Below are 19,453 nucleotides of genomic sequence, written 5' to 3'. Positions count from 1 at the left end.
AATTGAAATGAATTGTTTATGTTTTATGAGAGAAGGAAATTAGAAAATGAAGTGAAGTGAACTGATTAGAGCTGAACTGAACTGAACTGAAATTAAGCTGAAGAGAACAAACCCCAAAATAATCGAACCCTACAAAGAATGGTGAATACTAAAATTTGACAATCATTCACTTAAGAAAGCAGCAAAGTTTGCTTGGCTGAAAAACTAACACAATCTTTAGAATAGTATAAAGCTAAGGGGGAATCTCTGACTTTATACAATAATTTTTAAAGTATGAAGAGAATAATGAGCATCCATATATGGTGAAACTTTATCCTATTCATTTATCCCCTTAATTTTCATTCTTTATCTATAGCTAGATGGATGAGAGGAAGTGAATTTTGTCAATTTTAGAAGTTACTAAGTGAGGACATTACACACAAAAAAAAAGGGCAATGGAATATGTAAAAGCATAAAGCAATCTCATAATAAGTTATCTCACAATAGTATCATACAATAAGTTGTGTAATATGAGATCACATGAAACTTGCTCTTAAAATAAGATAAAGAAACAAAATAAAGTGTTCCATTATTACCTTAAAAAACTAAAGACAAAAACAAGTGGTCGTATACTTAAAAATTTGTATCCAAAAAACATCGGACATTTGCACTAAAAGAGAAGAAAGCCCATCCTTTCCACTTTCTTATCCACAATTTTTCAAAATTTGCAATCCTTTAGGGCTTTAGAGCTAACTATAAACATTTTAGATTATTTTCTAATATGATACTTATATTAGTAAACAAAACACAAAAAGCAAAGTTAGACTTATTGACAACTGACATGAACGTAATTGCCACCATTGACACGAACTTGAATTAAATTGATATGAACTTGGACATTAATATCACTCATCGACATAAACTTAATATAAAAGTATAAATATAACAACATTACTAGAATGGTTTTATGATATAATTCATGCCATTGCATGTGTTTAGTACTCCCTCCGTCCCTTAATACAATGTCTCTTTCTCTTTATTATGTGAGGAACAAATACTCAAAAGAAGCATTGTATTAAGGGACGGAGGGAGTAATGTTTATGTCATTGAGTGTGTTTAACAACATTAATGTCAACCTAATAAGTTATAAATACAATTTCATGTTAATGGTTGTAAGTGGGTCAAATTTGTGACAGTTTGTGTAATATTTTCAAGATAAAATTACATGTCAGTTACTGATATTATTTATTAATTGTTTTCACTTTCAACTTCTTATTATAGAGTTATGCTTTCTCCATTATATATTTATTGCAACGTGGATGATAGAACTCTCCAAAACACGAGTTAAACCATTGGTATCTATCTTTGATTATTTACATAAGTTTAAAGCATAAAAAGTAAAATTTTGTAAGTATATCGTGATGAAACTTACAAAAATATCACATGACTATGTTCATTCTTACATAAATCGCAATAGATGATCACAAGGGGTAGGTTTAGAAATTGAAAAGTCTAGCTGAAACTAATTTGACAATATTAGAAGAACAAAGGAAGTCGTTCGTACTCTATAATTATTGTAGGACAACAAATTTGTGATGCATTATTTGGGGAAAGACTAAAGGTGTAATGGTAGGGACTAACACAAAGTTTTTTGAGGGGAAAAGAAAAGGAAGTGTAAACATCAAAATGTAGAAAACATTACACACAATGATAGTAGAATATAAACTTAGCCATAACTTTGTAATTCCACTTTATTGAGAGACGAAAATGATTCTCACTTTAACTTCGATTTTATGGAGCGCATGTACGTTGTTTGCCTTTGTGGAGCAGGGATGTCAATAATGATAAAACCCAATTATTTATGTTTTGTCAGATTTCCATTTATTTTGAGATGTATTCGGAAAAAAATAAAATGTTTTGGAAAAGTAAAAGCAGAAGTAAATAATTATATCAGCTCCAAAGAGGCTGACTACACTGTATCGCCGCTTGTAAAAAAAAAAAGAAAAGTAACCTCTATAACAATGAGTCGCTAATCGAGTAACTCCTTAACACTGAACGAGTAACCCCTATAACATTGTCTAAGTAACCCATATAACACTAACAAAATAGCCCATATAAGTGTGGCCAGCAACATATTAGTGTTATAGGGATTAATTTCTCAGTATTATCATTATTTACCAGGATAATTTTTGGAAATTAATGAATATGGAATTTGGAGACGGTGGTTTACAACCTGTAGTTTACATTATTTACCCGAGTTTTGTTTAGAAATGAGTACACCATTTCATTATGTAAAAGAAATACTCGTAAGTATACATACTAGTATTTAAGTTTGTTTTCGATGTCTCGTACACATCTTAGAACGAGAAAATTCAAGTTTATAACCATGATAAATATGCCAACATAAAATTTTTGTTGTAATTTGGGGACATAGATACCATATTTTTAGGGTGAGTTTTATACACTCTTGAGAATTTGTGTATGTTTGTGAACCTTTACTTCTCCCATTGGATTGGGCTTTTTCGTCAATGCGAATCTGGGCAGTGGCTCAATTCTCTGTCTTTAAGATTATAGCTAATGGAATAAAATGAAAAATAGATTTAATAAACAAATTACATACAATGGAGTAGAGGAAGTTATACAAAGGCACATATTCCTCCGGTGAAAATTGAAAATGACTCCCTCTCTATATACAAGGCTTGTAAGTGTTGTCTTCACCCTCTAAAGATCCTGACCTGAAATTGTTAGATTAGGCAACGCCGAAGTATCTTGGGGCTACAGCCAGTTTGATGTCGCCTTCTCTGCAATTGGCTTTGAGGAAGGGTTGTCTGGAACCTTTTCCAATGATCGATATTGCAATTTTACACTCTCTGCATTGTCCAGAGTCTTCACCACATACCTAACAAGAGAATAAGGAATCCTCAGGAATGTTCGTGACAAAGGACGCACATTATTCCATTAAAGTAAACTAGATGCAAACTGATTCAACAAAAGCAACAATGTGCTCTGTAATAAGCAGTCTAGAGAGTTGAGACCAGAGATCACAGTGATTGGGAGGTGGATTGAACTCCAAGCTTTATAAACCAGCTTTGTGGGATGGTCATAGTGCTCCACCCACCAGCTCGACCCAGCCCACCTCGACACCTTTACTCAAGTCACTATTAAAAGAGCTACTACGTATAAATTATCCTTTATAACCAATTTTTTCTAGCAGAGTTCCAGAATACAATGTTGCTCAGACTCAGTAACCTTTCTGAAAACAAGTGTGTCAATGAGTCAAACATAAGCATTTTGCTCATTCTTACATGTTTTTGAATCAGATTGAAGTGTCTGTGTTCATGTAAGCAACCATGTCAAGGCATTTGATACCCCAAGAGCTTGTTTGTTTAAGGTTTTATATTTTAAGGAAATGTGATGAGTTCGCAAGTAATTAAGAAGTGATTTTTCATTAATAAGTTTTTTTTTTTTTTTTTTTAATCTATAAAAATGCACCTCCACCACCAAGTAGCTGATTCTCTTCACTGATTTTCATTACTACAATTACCGCCCAATGATATGGTAGGAAGAAGGGATAATACATCAGTGTCAATGGGGTAATTATAGATTCTAGACAAAATGGAGTGGGTACCAGAGGTTTCAGAAAGGCTATGACGAAAAATAAAGAAGAATTAGTTCGAGGGTGGCAAACGTATTCCACTTAGTCAGAAAGAAGTTCAGAGAAGCTTGGGCAATTGGCACGGTGGTGCAAGGAGCCTGCAAGCCTGTACTGTATACCATACAAGTTATATTTAGTTTTCTTAAAGATGTGTAATTTTAGGATATAAAGAGGCCTATAATATAATTTAGTGGCAGTAGAGTTCCATGTCCTATATGAGAAGGTAATGGGTTATTTACTCACTATGTTGTTTCTGAGAGTTCTTAACACTTCCTATTACACTCTCTATTACTTTATCCACTTAATTCCCTAGAGGCGGCCAACACCCACTCATCACATCAACACGCTCTCCAATTGCCTTAGTTGATGTGCAGACAGCAAATGTTAATAACTTTCGGAAACAAAGGTAGTACTTATCGTTTGTGACTTGTGGACATACTTGTGAGGTTGTGGTGCACACAAAATGACAAGCCAAGGGGTGGTGCAATATATGTAAAAACAGCGAAGTTTAGGTGTAAGTATGAATCTTAAGTTACTAGAGGAGTAGAGGGTGTTCATAAGGCAGTTACACCTTGTGAGAATTTCAATGTTAAAAGCCTTGCAAGCATACATTAGTGATGTAATCTTAAGAAGTTAGAAAGTGTTCCTAGAAGGATAATATTTTCTAAAGAAAGGTAGAGTAAATTCTTGAGATTAATGATGCAGTCTTGAGAGATTTTGAGAAGCTAATGGTTGGGCGTTCTTGGGATGAATTTACATACTAACACGATCTATGGAGATCGTCTCAGTTGTGATCCATCACTAATAGGATTGATTAATAATACAAGATTGTGGATTTTTCACCTATTTGATTAATGAAGTGTTTTCTGCGTATATTTTTTGGTGATTTTATATTGACTTGTAACTTGCACACCCTTCCATTAAATGAGTAACGTGTGTGTTTTCCAATGAGAGGAGGGGGGGGGGGAGAGAACATAGTAAGTCAACTGACCATCCATTCAAGCATTGTGTCGTAACAATTGCCTCACGGCCCACAAAACGTTGTGGTGTCCTCTTGTTTCCCTGATAGAAGTTACAGTTCCTATCATCAGTTTTTAACCTCAAAGAAAATGGCCAAAACAAACAAAAACGTGAAAATTTCACTGACCTTGATGATGACTCTATCGGTCACAACGAACGGAAACTGTACACCTCTTCCTCTAGGTGAATCTAAGAAAGATGAATCACCATAAGTACCCTTGTCCTGCATAACAGACAAGCAATCAACTGTAGTTCATTTCAGTTACCACATAAATTCTAGTTTGAACAAGTCTGATTGTCTACTATTCCCAACACAGATGAATTGTCCATTTGCCCCACACCCTTCCACCCAACAACTCACACTAAAAAAAGCCATGTCTTGAAAGTACTTAATTTTTTTATTAGAAGGAAAAATAACAGTTAATTTGAATTCACTAGGAAACATAAGAGACCTGTTCAAGCCTCTCTCTTCTCCTTTTGGAAGCTTTGTACATTTGTAAATCTTCTTCACGTCGAAAAGCTTGAACAGCAGTTCGAAGAGCTGAAAACAACCAGAAAATTATATGAATTATAAGAATAAAATATAACTCACAACTAAACTAAAGATTGAAATTCGCACAGATATTCATTTCTCCAAGGTGGCTACAGCAGATTCACAACATGAAGGGAGTTACATTGACCTCAATTTCATGAGCATATTATAAATCGAAGCTAAAGTACCTCTGTATTTAATCACTTACAGAGATTTTTTGCCACTAACTCTTCAGTTACAGGATTCGAGCACGTATAGCAAGCTTTCTGCAAATAAATTTTATCATAATTTTATCATAGTTTTTCAAAAGACATAAAATCAAAGCTTGAGGAAATACTGAACTCTCCAATACATTAGTAACTAAGTATCAAGGATTTGTTAGCAGGCTCCTGTGATTCAGTAATTCAGTGTTCTATTCTACTTTACATTAACGTTAACCAAAGAACAAATGATAGTCACACACTACATTAGCAAGGAGTCAAGGAGAGATGTAAAATGACTGATGAATGACAAAAGGCATTACTGGGTACATACATTCAAAACTGAAATCCATATTATTAACACGTGTGTGTGCACGTGCTAATCAGACACACACACACACACACACACACACACAAAAAAAAAAAAAAAACACTCTCACACACCACCATACACAGGAGACACACTCAGAGTCTCAGAGAGACGAAGTATATTATAATAGCAAAGAATTGCTGTCACTGATCAAGATTCGCCAATAATGGATTACTTACAGAAGGACTCTTCTAGCTTTTGTGAGCTACCTGGAGTGAAATGTCTGGGAAATATTATCGAAGGTTTACAGAATATATCAAAAGATAGAGTCAGCTGATTTTGCAACGATAAATTTTCTAATTAATGAATAAAATAAAAACCTTGCTAATTAATAGTATTGATATACTGTATATTGTTCAGGATAATTATACTACCTCCATCCAGGAAACTTCTCAGTTCTCCTGGGCAGAGGTTCAAATAAGAGAAATTATGATGGAGTTTTGTTCATTAATAGTGAATATAGATATATAGTAGAATGTTTTTTAGGGAGGGAGGATGAGTGAAAGGGGGGACCCCAAGGGGGGGGGGGGGAGGTTAGAGAATTGTAAACAATCTTTTGCCAAATGAGATTTGGGAGGTTTAACAAGGATAAACAGTATGTGGGTAATGGATAGAGTATGAAAGTCTAGTGGGATGACGATGACGGACCATTTGATCCAAGTTATATAGTGGTTGGATAAGTATGTTCAAAATATATTTCTCCTTGAATAGACTTTTGTGAAATCACTTTATTTTCTTTTAAACAAATGAACAAAAATACTTTGAACTTAAAATCAAAGTCATTGATTGAAAAAACAAACATTCTCTCAGTTACTCTATTTGAATTCAAAGAGCCATTTTGTACTAGTTACCCGGATCATGAGCTTGCAAACCAACTGTCTTTAACAAGCCTTGATTCTTTCTGACCACGAAGTGTGGGAAGTATATAAAAGTCACAAGACCTATAATTAGGCAAGTAAGAATTGACTAAGGAGAACTGCAACAAGAGTAAGAAATAGCCTAGTACGTAATGGTCTAGAGAGATAAATATAAAATAAAGCTTCCTAAGTACAAAATGGTCGATAACAATAACATCTGAAGATCAGGTTTATGTAGCTAACATCAAGGGCATGAGACAAACAAGATTAAAATGTGATGAAAGGTGTATTGGATATTCTGCAGTTTTCAACATTCATCTAGAATGAAAATAATTATGTGTATTTGCAGTCTTACTGGGGTTACTACTAACCAGATCAGTTGGAAACTAGTGTCACCTCGGTTGGATTTGAGATTCAACAGTGACCATTTAATTGCATTAAGGTTCCACAAATTGGTAGTCCAAGCTCTAAGGCTTTTTGGGAGCTTGTGGACAGTCCGGTCATGAAATATATGGATAGGGGAATAAAGAACGCACTTTTCATTGGGTGGGAAGATTAAGTTACTATAATATGTCATCCTTTAGAACCTTTGAGGATATAAGAGCATAGCACGGGAAGGGGGGTATGGATCCAGAACTTGTTACGAAATCTATTATATAATTTAAGAGACACTTTTCCAACTATTAACCACAGCACTCCAACCTCTAAATCCTCATTTTCTGTTAACTTAAAGAAAAAAAAAAAAAAACAATTTCCATTATAACTTCCTATTCTATAACTTCCACTAAAAAAATTCAATAACTTCCATGATAACATTGACATATACAATTAATATATTCCGTGCTTTAGCATGGGTGCGATCTAGTTTCTTATAATTGAAGATATAAGGTAAAGGGTTTATAGTCAAGGTCGGTATCACTGGGTTGATTTCTTGATCAATTGACAATTTGCTCACAAGCCTTACATAACTCCTCAAAAAATGTCTTGAATCACCTATATCCATCCTGAAATGGATACTCAATCAATAACTTTAATTCACTCATGAATTCAAGATTAAATGGACTTTAAAAAATTTGTGGAAGCTTTCTAAGGATCATTAATTCCTACTACGTATATTCCAACCAAAGAATTCATATAGCTGAAGTCACCACTCACCTAATCAGCAAAGGGCTTTAAAGGGTGGGTTTGCTGGCTTGCTAGCTTAGTAATAGATTAACAGGCTCTGACAAAAGCCTGTGCCTACTCAACCTACATGAGATTCATACACTGAGTTTTAAAATATTCACAGCCATTCACCAGGAAACAACTTAAGCATTGCATTTACACATATGACAGAAGTCAATTGATCATGGCTCATCAATAACATATAAGAAGGTAAGTAATAGGTATAGGCGCATAGCCCATATAGCACATGGAACCAAATAATCCAAGCCAGAAACTTGGGTTATGCTGCCAGATCAGTGATCAAATTACTATATCAATCAATATTATATATGCCAAGTTGCCAATAAAGAAGATAAATCAACATTGCAGACATATCAAATTGGTCTTACAATAACGCCATAAAGAATGCATCCAGATTCAAGGGGTGCGCTGGGGGAGAGAGAGGGGGGTGGGGGGTTGGAGGTGATCATCAGCTATATAACATTTTACATAGGAATTTCAGATTACTCACCATTTTGATAACCTGCTGAATTCCACCGCCTCCAAAGGAGTGTCCACAAGGTAATATCATTGCATCATCCATTAGAGCTCCCCTGTGTAGCCAAAACTTTGCACCATGAACACTCAGATAAACAATCGGGTCATGGAGAACTAGCGAGTAGAACTTCAGAAAACACTAACTTGGAAACCCTAAGATAAAATATAATAATACAAAACATAAAAGAATAGCGAAACCCATAGTCTTAGGCTTCAAAGGAAAGAAGATGAAGAATAATGTAAAAATTTAGGAGAGGGAAGAAGAGTAAAAGAGACAGAATAGGAAGCAAAAGCCTAACAAGATCTTCAAACTACGAAGCTCATGGCTTGCAATTTGGTGTGGATAGATAGCATTACTTTTGTAGTAATTACATATTATTATTAAACAAAATGCTACGTGTTTTTTCCAATGCAAGATATCCATAGTTTATGTGTATTTATATAATTAACTTAATAGCCTTGACCTAGACTTATTTCCCCTTATTTGAACTTATGATTAGTTGTAACTAACAATGCAATGACATGCAATCAACAAGCATCAGAAATCAGCCTATGAAAATTGCACATTACTAGGTAAACTCAGATCCCATTTAATTGAACATTATTGGCTATTTCTATGATTGACTCCGTCTGCATACCTTTAAGGAAAAGTAGGGAAAACATAAAAATAATAAACTTTCTGGCCTCTGCTCAAACAAGAGAAGTATAATTTCCACAAGCACTCACGTTATTGGATCAGAGAAAATTGCTCTCAGTGACTCTCCTGGATCACTAGTAGTAGCGATGTCCTTCCTTCCATTGAACCCACAACCATTGTCCCCAGCTATATCCTTCTGACCTTGGCTGCAGCCTTCTGTTCCTTGCAACAACTGCATATAATACACATCACCACCATCATGTTCTGCAACTGTAACCATTTTTTGATAGTTCCCTACTCTTCCTTGCTGGTCATTCTCACTCGTACTGACTCTATTCGCATTACCCCCTGGTTGCAAGATACCCCCATCCTTGATCATTATTTGCCTAGTTGATGAACCTACCATCACAAATTAACAAATTAACCAAAAGCTTTCACACCCAAACAAACCATAGCACTGGTCCATAACATTTTCTTATCATTACTCCCTCCCTATTCAGGACATCCAAATTCCTCGACATTGTGCATAAGATTCTAAACAATAAGTCCAGGCTTGAAATTGCATCAAATTCTCTATGAGGTGAAAAGAATTATCACATAACATCTCTAAATCAATTAAACTTGCAACTTCCAACCATTATCAATTTCAATCATTTAGCCAACCTTCTGTAAAAACGAATCCAATGTAGCAAATAATAACCTTACAAATTGAAGACAGACACTAAATTTCAACCTCATTTCTATCCCCATTCCCCAATAGCACAATAACACTACAACAATCACCACCACAAGTAACCTATATGGCTAATCACCCCCACGAACTGTAAGTTGTAACGGACGAGTGATTCGGTTTTGGACTAATTTAACAAATCCACAATGCTAATTGCATTCTCATAACTCGAATTGGCTAACATAGATCACCCCTACTCATGAATTTCTAATTGTGCAATAAATTCAGACTTAAGATCACATACCATAGTCTACTTAATCAAACTCCTTAATCTACAACTTAAGTAAATAAACTTAGAAAAAATAAATTAATTAACACATAACTTACCAAATGAAACATGATCCTTAGAATTTCCAACCCCAATTTTATCCCCAATTCCACTACTACTCCCCCCACAACCACTACTATGACTATTCTTTCTACCACCACTAATTCCCACCAATCCCAACACTTCACCATCACCTTCCTCATCCTCCTCCTCCTCCTCCTCCTCATCATCATCCTCATCCTCCTCCTCATCATCCTCGCCGCTACTTGGTGTCGAGGCGGGTCCACCACCATTCCAATCCCGAGACCCGCCTCGCCTCGGAGAAGCGGCTCCTTCCTCATAAACACCTACACCATCACCACCTCGCCGGAGCTCCGGCGAGAAGTACCCCCTCTCACGGTGATCCATATTAAAGAGCTTGTTATCCATATACCCGAGTTTCGAACCCGGGTTAACGGGCCCCCGCCCGAACCTTAAAGGATTGCTATTGCTCTGATAAAGGAGCTGAGAATTCAAGTTGTCTTCCATTCTTTGAGTTGGAACCAGACCCGTGTTTTCTGACGCCGCCATTTTTGGTCTGTGACCAACCTCAATGTTTGATTGTTTTGCAAAAAGGGAGAAAATTGAGGAGAAATGAATTGTGGGTATGTATAGATTTTGGGTTTTAGCAACAAATTCGATTTTATAGCAGAAATTAGAACACAACCCCACAAAAATTCAACCTTATTTGGTAATTTTTTTGAAGAAAGAGAAAAATGAACTTGGTGTAGGATACAGAAAGATTGAATTTTTAATGCTAATTTCTAATTTTGATCTTTGAGTGTGACTTAAAAGTGGGGAAATAGAGAGATTGTGTTGATGATAAAGATCGAGAGAGGTTTGGGGCAAAAGAAGAAAAAAGTATGCATAAATTCATAATCATGAATTTTACATCATGCTTTTTTTTCATGGATTTTTAAATGCAAGAGACTATAGAGACTGCCATGCTCCTCCGTTTGGACCATCTGTAAGGAAATCGGAGATAGCCTTGGGCCTGCTCTGCTTTGCTTTTATGCTATTTTCTCCTGCTTGCTTCGCCTAGAAGTTCAAAAGAACAGGGCCTTAGACTTCAACGAATTTGAATTGGGTAGCGTAGGCTCATTTGACATATTAAGGGTCTATTCACAAACGATTATTTTCAGTTCAGTTCAATTCAGTTAGCTCTATAAGTTAAGTTAAGTTCAGCTCCTAATTTTCTTCTCTTATAAAATATTCGGTTCAGTTTAGTTCAGCTCTAATAAGTTCAGTTCAGCTGAGTTCTGTCAGTAAGAACAGGCCCTAATTAATGTGTCTCATACTCGAGGGAACAATTTTAAAGAAAAGAAAAGAAAAGCTATGTTGTAATGAAGCTCATGGTTGATCAGGCTCACGTGCCAAGTTAAGGACAATATTTTTACTCATATAATCTTGGTAAATTGGTTAGATATAATAAGGTGGTGCAAAAATTTAAAACTAATGTTCATACACAAATCACGGCTCATAAGGGTGCCTCATGTGTCATGTCAGATTTGGTCATTTTCTTACCATGCTTGATCAGCCAAATCCTACCATGCTTGATCAGCCAAATCCTAAGCTAGTTTGAGTGATCTTCCATTCTTCTTACATTAGTTACCCTAAATTTCGATGTAGAATTTTCCGATAACTCTTCCAAGTGAAACAAGCCTTTTTAGTAGACAATTTTGTCCAGATCTGATAATAAAAAGTCTGAAACCAAGTCAGAAAAAATTGAATTTGAACAGGAGGCAGGTCAAACTCAGATCCTCTACAAGGTCTGACTTACATAGTTTGCTTTGATTTATAAGGCTGGTAGTGTCCTGACGGGCCTTCACAATAAGCGGCCAAGTCACAACTCTCAGCCTATCAAAGGCCTTACGAATTTACCATAGACCAGGCCCCCAGCAGGTTCATACCGACCTGAATGCTAGTACACCCCGCTGCTACTTAATTTAGAATAGATCCCACCAGTATTCTGATGAGGTACTGTAGGGTGTAATATTTTATCAACATAGCAAGCTCAAAAATTTAAACATCAGAGATCCAGGCTTCCAGGTATAAATTAGGGCTCTTTTTTTGGTCATTTCTCTCTAGTCATGCAGTCTTTATTCTAGTTGCCTTGTTCAGACCAATTGATTCAGCAACAGGCAAGCAGACAAATCAGATCTGAAACAGAATTATTCATTCATCTAAATACAATAAAGCTCAATGGCTTGACTACTTTCTACGAGTAGCATCGAGTAGCAGTAAAAGGGTAAAGAAAAAATTCTCCTAACCACTATGACATGAATATCCAAACTATCAGTTTCTACACCTAACATCTAAGAAAATTGAATGGATACATGGGTAAAGTCAACAGCTAATTCTACATGAAACAAGCTCAGACAGATCATTATTCCGCCAGGGAACAAGGTGGATTGGTAAAAATGCACATAGAGATCAGAGGATCTCCTCGAACTATGAGAGAAGGGGGGGGGATAAAAGAGTACTATAATTGAAAACAAGGGATTTAGAGAAGTTGTGAGGAATGATCAGCAGCAACTGACGTTTTCCCTTGAAGATAGAAAATTGCACGTCGAGTATATAGAAGCTGCAGCAGCTCTCACAGACAGATCTTTCTCTGGATCATTAATCTTTGATCTGTAGTCAAAAGAAGAAAAGGCATACCTTAATAAATTTTAAAGCTGACCATTCAAATAATGGTTGATGAGCATAAGTAAACAATTTTGGAAAGCTAAAGACACGCCAGCTGCTAACAAGCTTTTGCCAAAACCAAAAAAAATACAAAAAAACAAACCATTTAAAAAAAAAAAAAACTAGCTCACAATATTAGCCCTCATTTTGTTAATGTGGTAAGGTTTAAATTGGTTGTCCTGATATAAGTTCACTCACTGTTTCATCAAAACACTTCTATTAGCTCATCTCTACTTCTTTAACCTCTGTCAAAAATTAACTTAGACAAATATTGTTGTGAAACAAAAGGTTTTAACAAAAATAGAACTAAGAAAACAAGAGGCAGCTTCAAAAAAAAAAACAAAAAAAAAAAAAAAAAAAAAAAAAAAAAAGAAAGAAAGAAAAAAGAAGGAAACAAGAGGCAATAGAGTTTACTTCCTTGAGCCATGCGATGCAAGCATTAGCACATCATTTACACCCCAAATAAGACTTATTTTAATGACAAATCCTCTTTCTTTTATATTTATGCCTACAATTCTCCTAAGGTCAATAAAACACTTTCTTAAATATGACAAGCCCTTATTTTCATGCCTACAATTCAACGCTTCCCATTTAAGCATTATATAATCAAAGTTTAGAATGCAACACTGATAAATTATGTAGCCAGAGTCAATAGAGCCATCAATAGCAACCAAAGTAGAATTTTCTAGCAGAACAGAGCAAACAATTTTTGCAGATCGAATACATATAAGAACCAAAGCACGCATCAGTAGCATAGGAAGTGATCAAGTAAAAATAAGCAATCACATCTTCACATGTTAAATCAGTTTAATCCTAATGTAAGCAGTAATCAGACGAATAGCTGAATGAAATGAACGTATACTCTCATTAAAGCAATAGTGACAAGGACTAAAGCTCTACCTTAAATTGTTATCTACAATTCCCATATGCTGCATCTCAAATATAGCATTCCAATGTACATGTTGCAGGCCTTGATCACAGTGAAGCATCATTTCATTTACTTGATTCAGCCAGCATTCCTACCACAGGTGAAAGATGAGTAATTTTAGTGCTTTCATCTAAATAATATATAAGCTAATGACTTTTAAGAAGTATATAAAAAGTGCTCAAATTGTAATACTAAATCACCATCTTCCTCTTAACTTACCAGCTGTTTCTCTTCTTCGGAAAGAGAACTATCCATCTGGTTGAACAACTTACTCCAGTGCGACTGATGTAATTCAGCTGTGGCCTTACTTGGGTTACCAGAAGCAGAATCCTTCATAACACAAGGATCATTTCCCTGGTTGGGAGGGAATTCTTTTGACAAGAGGAAAGGCAACTCAGTTGTAATAACAGCACGTACTCTCTTCTTACTACGTCGCAAAGCTGCAACAGAACCATAATTACACCATCCCACTTAAGTGACCCACATAACTTTTACAATGAAAGCTCACATGTAAAGCGGTCAATGAATGCAAACTCACCCGCAAGACGCCCTTTTATGTCCTGATGTAGAAGCTGCAGCCATTGGGAAGCTACTGTAGCAGCTGAGACAAAGAAAATTAAAAAAGTGTTAAATGGTCAACCAGATGATACCATTATAACATAGCCAAAAACCTTTGACTTCAAAAGTATCAAAACAGGAATAAAAACTAAGATGATACATTGTTTAGTTATGCGCTTCATCTTAAATGCATTCAATAATTGCTGCAATAATGAGCACTTCAAGCAAAAATAAAGGCAAACAAGGGTTACTAGCTCACCTTTAACAGAAAGAGTGTCAACACTGCTACCATTTGCTGATTCCTCATTTGAAAGACAGCTAGTACTTTCTGAGGCTTTGGTTGAAGATGCCAACTTTAGAGCAAGTATATCATCCTCACTATAATTCTTGGGGTTTGAAAATAAAGACATGTTTGGATAAGTCAACCTCTCCTCTGTGGCTGGATCCCTGTATCCACTCCTATCTTCTGAACTATATAAGGCAGAACTATGTTGCGAAAAATGGTTCTCCTGAAGTGAACTGCTTTCTGGCATAGAACTGAGAGATGAAACTCCATAAGAGAGACCAGATCCATGTACCCCAGAAAACTTTACATTATCTTGTTCTGTGTTTATTTCAGATAGCTCTCTACTCTCAGCTCTCACCTCATTTGCTTGTCTACGATTTGCTCGTTTCTCAGATTTGACAAGTGACTGAATTATGGAATGCACCTGTTTACTATTCCTCACATGGTTAATAATCCCAGGGTTCAATCCATTTAGCAATCCACTAGGAGCAGCAATCTTCGTAAACCTATCAACTTGTTCTTTCTTTGCTTGTTCCATCTTCTGCTTGAGCACCTCATTTTTGCTCTTTCTTCCACGCTGCTTAGGCGCTGCTGGTATGCCTCCATAGCCATAAGAAGATGACATAAAACCATTTTTCTTCATCTCTTTCCACTTTCTTAGGGCATCTTTATCCTCCAAGTGACCTGTAGCTTTCCCACTATCAGAAGTGTCCCTTGTTTGCTGATTATTTTGAGATTTATGGGTGTTGAAAGGTTCATGATTAACTGAGCTAGCAACGTCTTCAGCGTTAAGATCCAAGCGATTGCCACCACCCAAAGGCATACGATTATGCTCAAGGATTGCTTTACCTTTTGCACATGAGGAATGCTTTTTGGGACCTTCTAAAGACACAACAACATCATTATAACCGGAATTTTCATCAGTGCACATTTCCGTATTGAGATCCAGTGGCATAGAATCATTATGGTCAACTAAATGCGTCGATTTTGTCGATCCTCCTAATTGTATTGCATCTGCATTTTCAATGGCATTCTTGTCAAGAACTTGCGAACTCTGGGTCTCTACAATGTCCATGTGTTCTTCAATTTCATCAATTTTGGAGGTTTCGGGTTCATGAGTATCAATTCCTGTTGTAAAAGATCTCATTAATTTGACTCAAGTGGTTAAAAAAGTAGATGCACTATTTTTAGAAATGCAGTTCTGAAAAGGGCGAAATGAGGATTTTCATTGTTAATACATCTAAAGGAAAGCACAATAATTGCTCGGAGTATCATACTTGATCTTACACAATGTACATAGTACATTATAATTGTCATATAACAGGAAATTCTTAGTTAATTTAAAATTTACCTACACCATGAATTGCATATACCAATATGTTAAACCGCAACATTTTTGACAAATTTAGAGCGCGAAATTTTAACAAACTTACTAATCCTCATTTATACAACACCTACTTTGCAAACAATTAAAAGAGGTTTAAAATCCTTGATATGATAATGTAGATAAGAATTCCACTAAGTAATAACGATCAAAGCAAGACTGCCAACCTAAAAGCAATTCAGATCAAGTAAAGCTAGCCAACAACATCTATACATAGCAAAATAACACCAAAATTTTGAGACTTTCAAAGGCGAACCGATCATTATACCTTCCGATTGAAGATCCCTCGTTTTAATCTGTTTCCGACTAACATGAGAATCATCCTCCAACTCTTCGCCTCGCCGCTTCACGCCCACCACCATCTTCACACACAAAATCCACAATAACAAGTCAAAATCTTCAAAAACATAAATCGAACCAACAAAAAAAACAACTCCTTTATCAAAAATAAAGTCAAAATCCTAACCTTGGAATCAGATTGTGGGGTCTTCCCAGATGCCTCAGAAGCACCATGGGAACACATTTCATCTCCCATTACTAACTTACACTACAAAATTGACCTCTTTGAACAAAACCCAAATCCCCAATTCGAAGAAAATCAACCAAAAATCAAGAAACAATCCCAGATCAAAAATCACACAAATCTAAAATTGCTGAAAAGGGTTGGTAGAAAACTCATCAAACTTTGATGGGTAGTTGGTAATTTCGAGAAAAACCCAGAAATGAAGTGGGGTTGAGATGAAAATTGAGATTGGGGAAGCGCGGGTATTAGGGTTTGTTTGTTCTTGAGGGTTTTGAAGTATAAACAAGAGAATCTTTAGGGATTTTATATTTTTAATTGAAGAAAATCAAAAATTGGGGATTTAAGTTTAAAAAGAGTAGAAAATTGAATTGAAATTAGAAATAGATTTTGAATTCAAGTGAAGCGCGGTGAGATTAGAGTAGTCACTACTGCCGCCTCCAATTGTGAGGAAGTCATGTGTATTTTCTCTCTCCTAAAAGGGCTAATTCCCGCAGAAATGAAAGAGGGTTGGACAAAATAATGTGCAAAATTTATTTCAAATTCAAATCAATTGGAGGGTAATTGGTCATTACTCATTATTTCTCCCTCAAGGGGCAACATTATAATCAATTAATTAATTAGTCAATCTAATGACTTAATTAAGCTCCTTGAAAGAGTTTGGGATTGGTTGGGGCTTATTTATTTCATTTGAAAGTATTTTTTTGACATTAGTTTTAGTTGAATTGGAGTTGTCTTTTATTAAATTTGAGAAGGCACTCTACGATTGTGTGATATTGGATTTGTTATGGGTCTAATACGGAGTATCAGATTATACTTTTATCAGATTATCCTTTTATAGATTTATAGTATCATACTTAGGGTTTTTTAAAAGATAAAAAAAATATATAAAAACTGTATCAAATTTTAGCATTCTAATATCAGTAATAAATTTTGACTTTCTAAAATTAAAATTTTAATAGTCTTATATTAGATTGACTTTTTCAAATCAAATTTTAATTTATTTTTTATACTAGATTATTTTATTTTATATCAGATTCTGAGATCCTAATATCAAATTTGACAAATAATATCTGATCTAGGTTGCACGGAAACGGAAAACGGAAACGGAGACGGTGAAACGGGGAATCGGGGAAACGAAAATTTTAAAATTATGGGAAACGGGGACACATTAAAAATACATAAATAAATACATTTAATCAGAATAAAATACCAAATAAACTTGCAAAAAAATAAAAACAAACAAATACTTCGTTCTGTAAATTGCAAGAACTCCTTTTTTTCCAAATTAAATACAAGAAAAACAGCAAATTAGTGAAATCGTTCAGTGGTAGTTAGATCGACTTTGTTCTAGCTAGCGGTGATGGCAGCAAACATGGATCTTCAAAGCATGGAAACGACAATTATAGAAACAACTCAAATAACTATGCTGCTTAACTGCTCGTAATTTGTGAATATAAGGGTTTAATTGCTTTCTATTAAAGGGGAAACGCTTATTTATATCCTTAATTAAGTTTCCCACAGGTTTTCGAATTGTTAAATTATGAGAGACGCTTCACAAAACAAGGAAACTCCATGAGCCGTTTCGAAACGGGTTTCGAAACGTAAGAGGTTTCGGAAACGATACGTGGCTAAAATTAAGAGTTTCCGTGCTTCATTGTATCTGATAGTGTGATATCAACATTTCAACAAAAAGGCTTATTTTTAACACGCAGCTGACATTATATTGAACATAGTGACCCTTATTTTTAACACAGTAACCTTATTTTTAACATAGTAACCTGATTTTTAACGGGGTAACCTTTATTAAAACTACTACAACGTTTATTAATATTGTGTACTTGAAATACGATGCTATTACCCTAATTTTATCATAATGGTCTTTATTATTCATATTGATCAGTATGTAAAATATTTCATTAAAAAAACTAACCACTTAGGCCTATACATTACCAAAATAACTTTTATTTCAAAAGAGTGACCTTTTTTTTAATTATAGTGACCCCTTTTTTTTATTAATAAAACAATCATAGTTTCTCTAATGTTAGTGATCCGCAATAAATTAGTGTGAACCAGGTCTATTTAAGAATTTGTAACATTTCAATATGGAGTATCTAATATTAACATACTCCCTCCGTTCCTACAAGTATCACTCACTTTGTATTTGTATGGTCTCCAATGAACATCTTTGACCATTAATAACTTTGGCTATGTATAAGTAAATTTTTTTAAAAAGTTGATAATTGTAAATTTTATCAGAAAGGGAATAGTAAGTGAGTCAAACCGTAAGATATTAGGTTAAAATGACGGTTAATTCTCCGACGAGTCAGGTTAAAATGATGGGATTTTCAGTGGCAGTGTTACCTTTTTTCAGATAACGATGCGCCATAAACGACCCTTCGGAGGTATATGAATGATCGAGGAGGAGAAAGGTAGGATAGGTCGAGTTAGCGCCAAGTGATGGTGTTGTCAAAGGTGATTATAATTTATGTGGGCGAACATTATCGTTAGTTCGTTCTACACAATACTTTACCTTGAAATAATTATAATTTTTGCTCATTGTTTAATTTAAATACTCAAAAATTGATGATTCATCATCTCAATGAATGTTGCAAGAATAATAGAATTTTGGGATTTTCTTATTTGTAGCCAAATGCATTGCGCATTTTCATTACCAACAATTTTTCAAGAGTCTCAAACATAATTAACGTAAAAAATTTAAGGGTCACTCATGGTCAAATAACATTTAATTTACAAAATAAAGTCACATACCTTGCGACTAATAAAAAATAGATCAGATGATGTATAATTAAATTATTGAATAAATATGTTTAAGAAAAAAAATCATTGAAGAAATATATAGCCCAATCCACCTTAACTCTTGTTGCAAAACTTGCAATATCATCTACTTCCTTCGTTTCCAAATAATCATTTCACTATTATAGTATTTGAACTTATTCAAAATTATCAAAACTATTAGACCTTATAAGAATGTATTTTAGTTGCAAACTAATAAACATAGGTAGCTTAGCCTTAAATGAAATATATGAACATGTGAAAACTTATTTATTTTGAACTTACCTAAGCTTATTTTTCCTAAA

General features: G+C 34.9%; 2 protein-coding genes across 3 annotated transcripts; both read right to left on the bottom strand.

The window, feature by feature from the left end:
• Positions 1–2,522: 2,522 nt before the first annotated feature.
• Positions 2,523–10,999, bottom strand: LOC110723202 (U-box domain-containing protein 62-like). Of its 2 annotated transcripts, XM_021902543.1 has the most exons (8): positions 10,009–10,994; positions 9,041–9,350; positions 8,289–8,370; positions 5,395–5,452; positions 5,107–5,195; positions 4,782–4,877; positions 4,626–4,696; positions 2,523–2,878 (listed from the first exon to the last, which is right to left on the bottom strand). In XM_021902543.1, the coding sequence occupies exons 1-8, from the start codon at positions 10,517–10,519 to the stop codon at positions 2,755–2,757; spliced, it is 1,341 nt and encodes a 446-aa protein (XP_021758235.1). In that variant the 5' UTR covers positions 10,520–10,994; the 3' UTR covers positions 2,523–2,754. The 2 variants fall into 2 exon arrangements, 1 of the variants encoding a protein (XP_021758235.1); XR_002511680.1 differs by lacking the exon at positions 2,523–2,878 and having other exon boundaries at positions 4,624–4,696; positions 4,782–4,900; positions 10,009–10,999.
• A 1,143-nt stretch (positions 11,000–12,142) lies between these two features.
• On the bottom strand, positions 12,143–16,876 carry LOC110723201. Its single transcript, XM_021902542.1, has 7 exons — positions 16,299–16,876; positions 16,101–16,194; positions 14,422–15,576; positions 14,143–14,205; positions 13,824–14,044; positions 13,577–13,695; positions 12,143–12,622 (listed from the first exon to the last, which is right to left on the bottom strand). The coding sequence occupies exons 1-7, from the start codon at positions 16,365–16,367 to the stop codon at positions 12,514–12,516; spliced, it is 1,830 nt and encodes a 609-aa protein (XP_021758234.1). The 5' UTR covers positions 16,368–16,876; the 3' UTR covers positions 12,143–12,513.
• Positions 16,877–19,453: the final 2,577 nt, after the last annotated feature.

Source organism: Chenopodium quinoa, unplaced genomic scaffold (assembly GCF_001683475.1).
Source record: "Chenopodium quinoa cultivar QQ74 unplaced genomic scaffold, ASM168347v1, whole genome shotgun sequence".
Taxonomy (NCBI): domain Eukaryota; kingdom Viridiplantae; phylum Streptophyta; class Magnoliopsida; order Caryophyllales; family Amaranthaceae; genus Chenopodium; species Chenopodium quinoa.
Note: the sequence above shows the minus strand (reverse complement) of the source record. Positions and strands in the feature narration are given on the sequence as shown.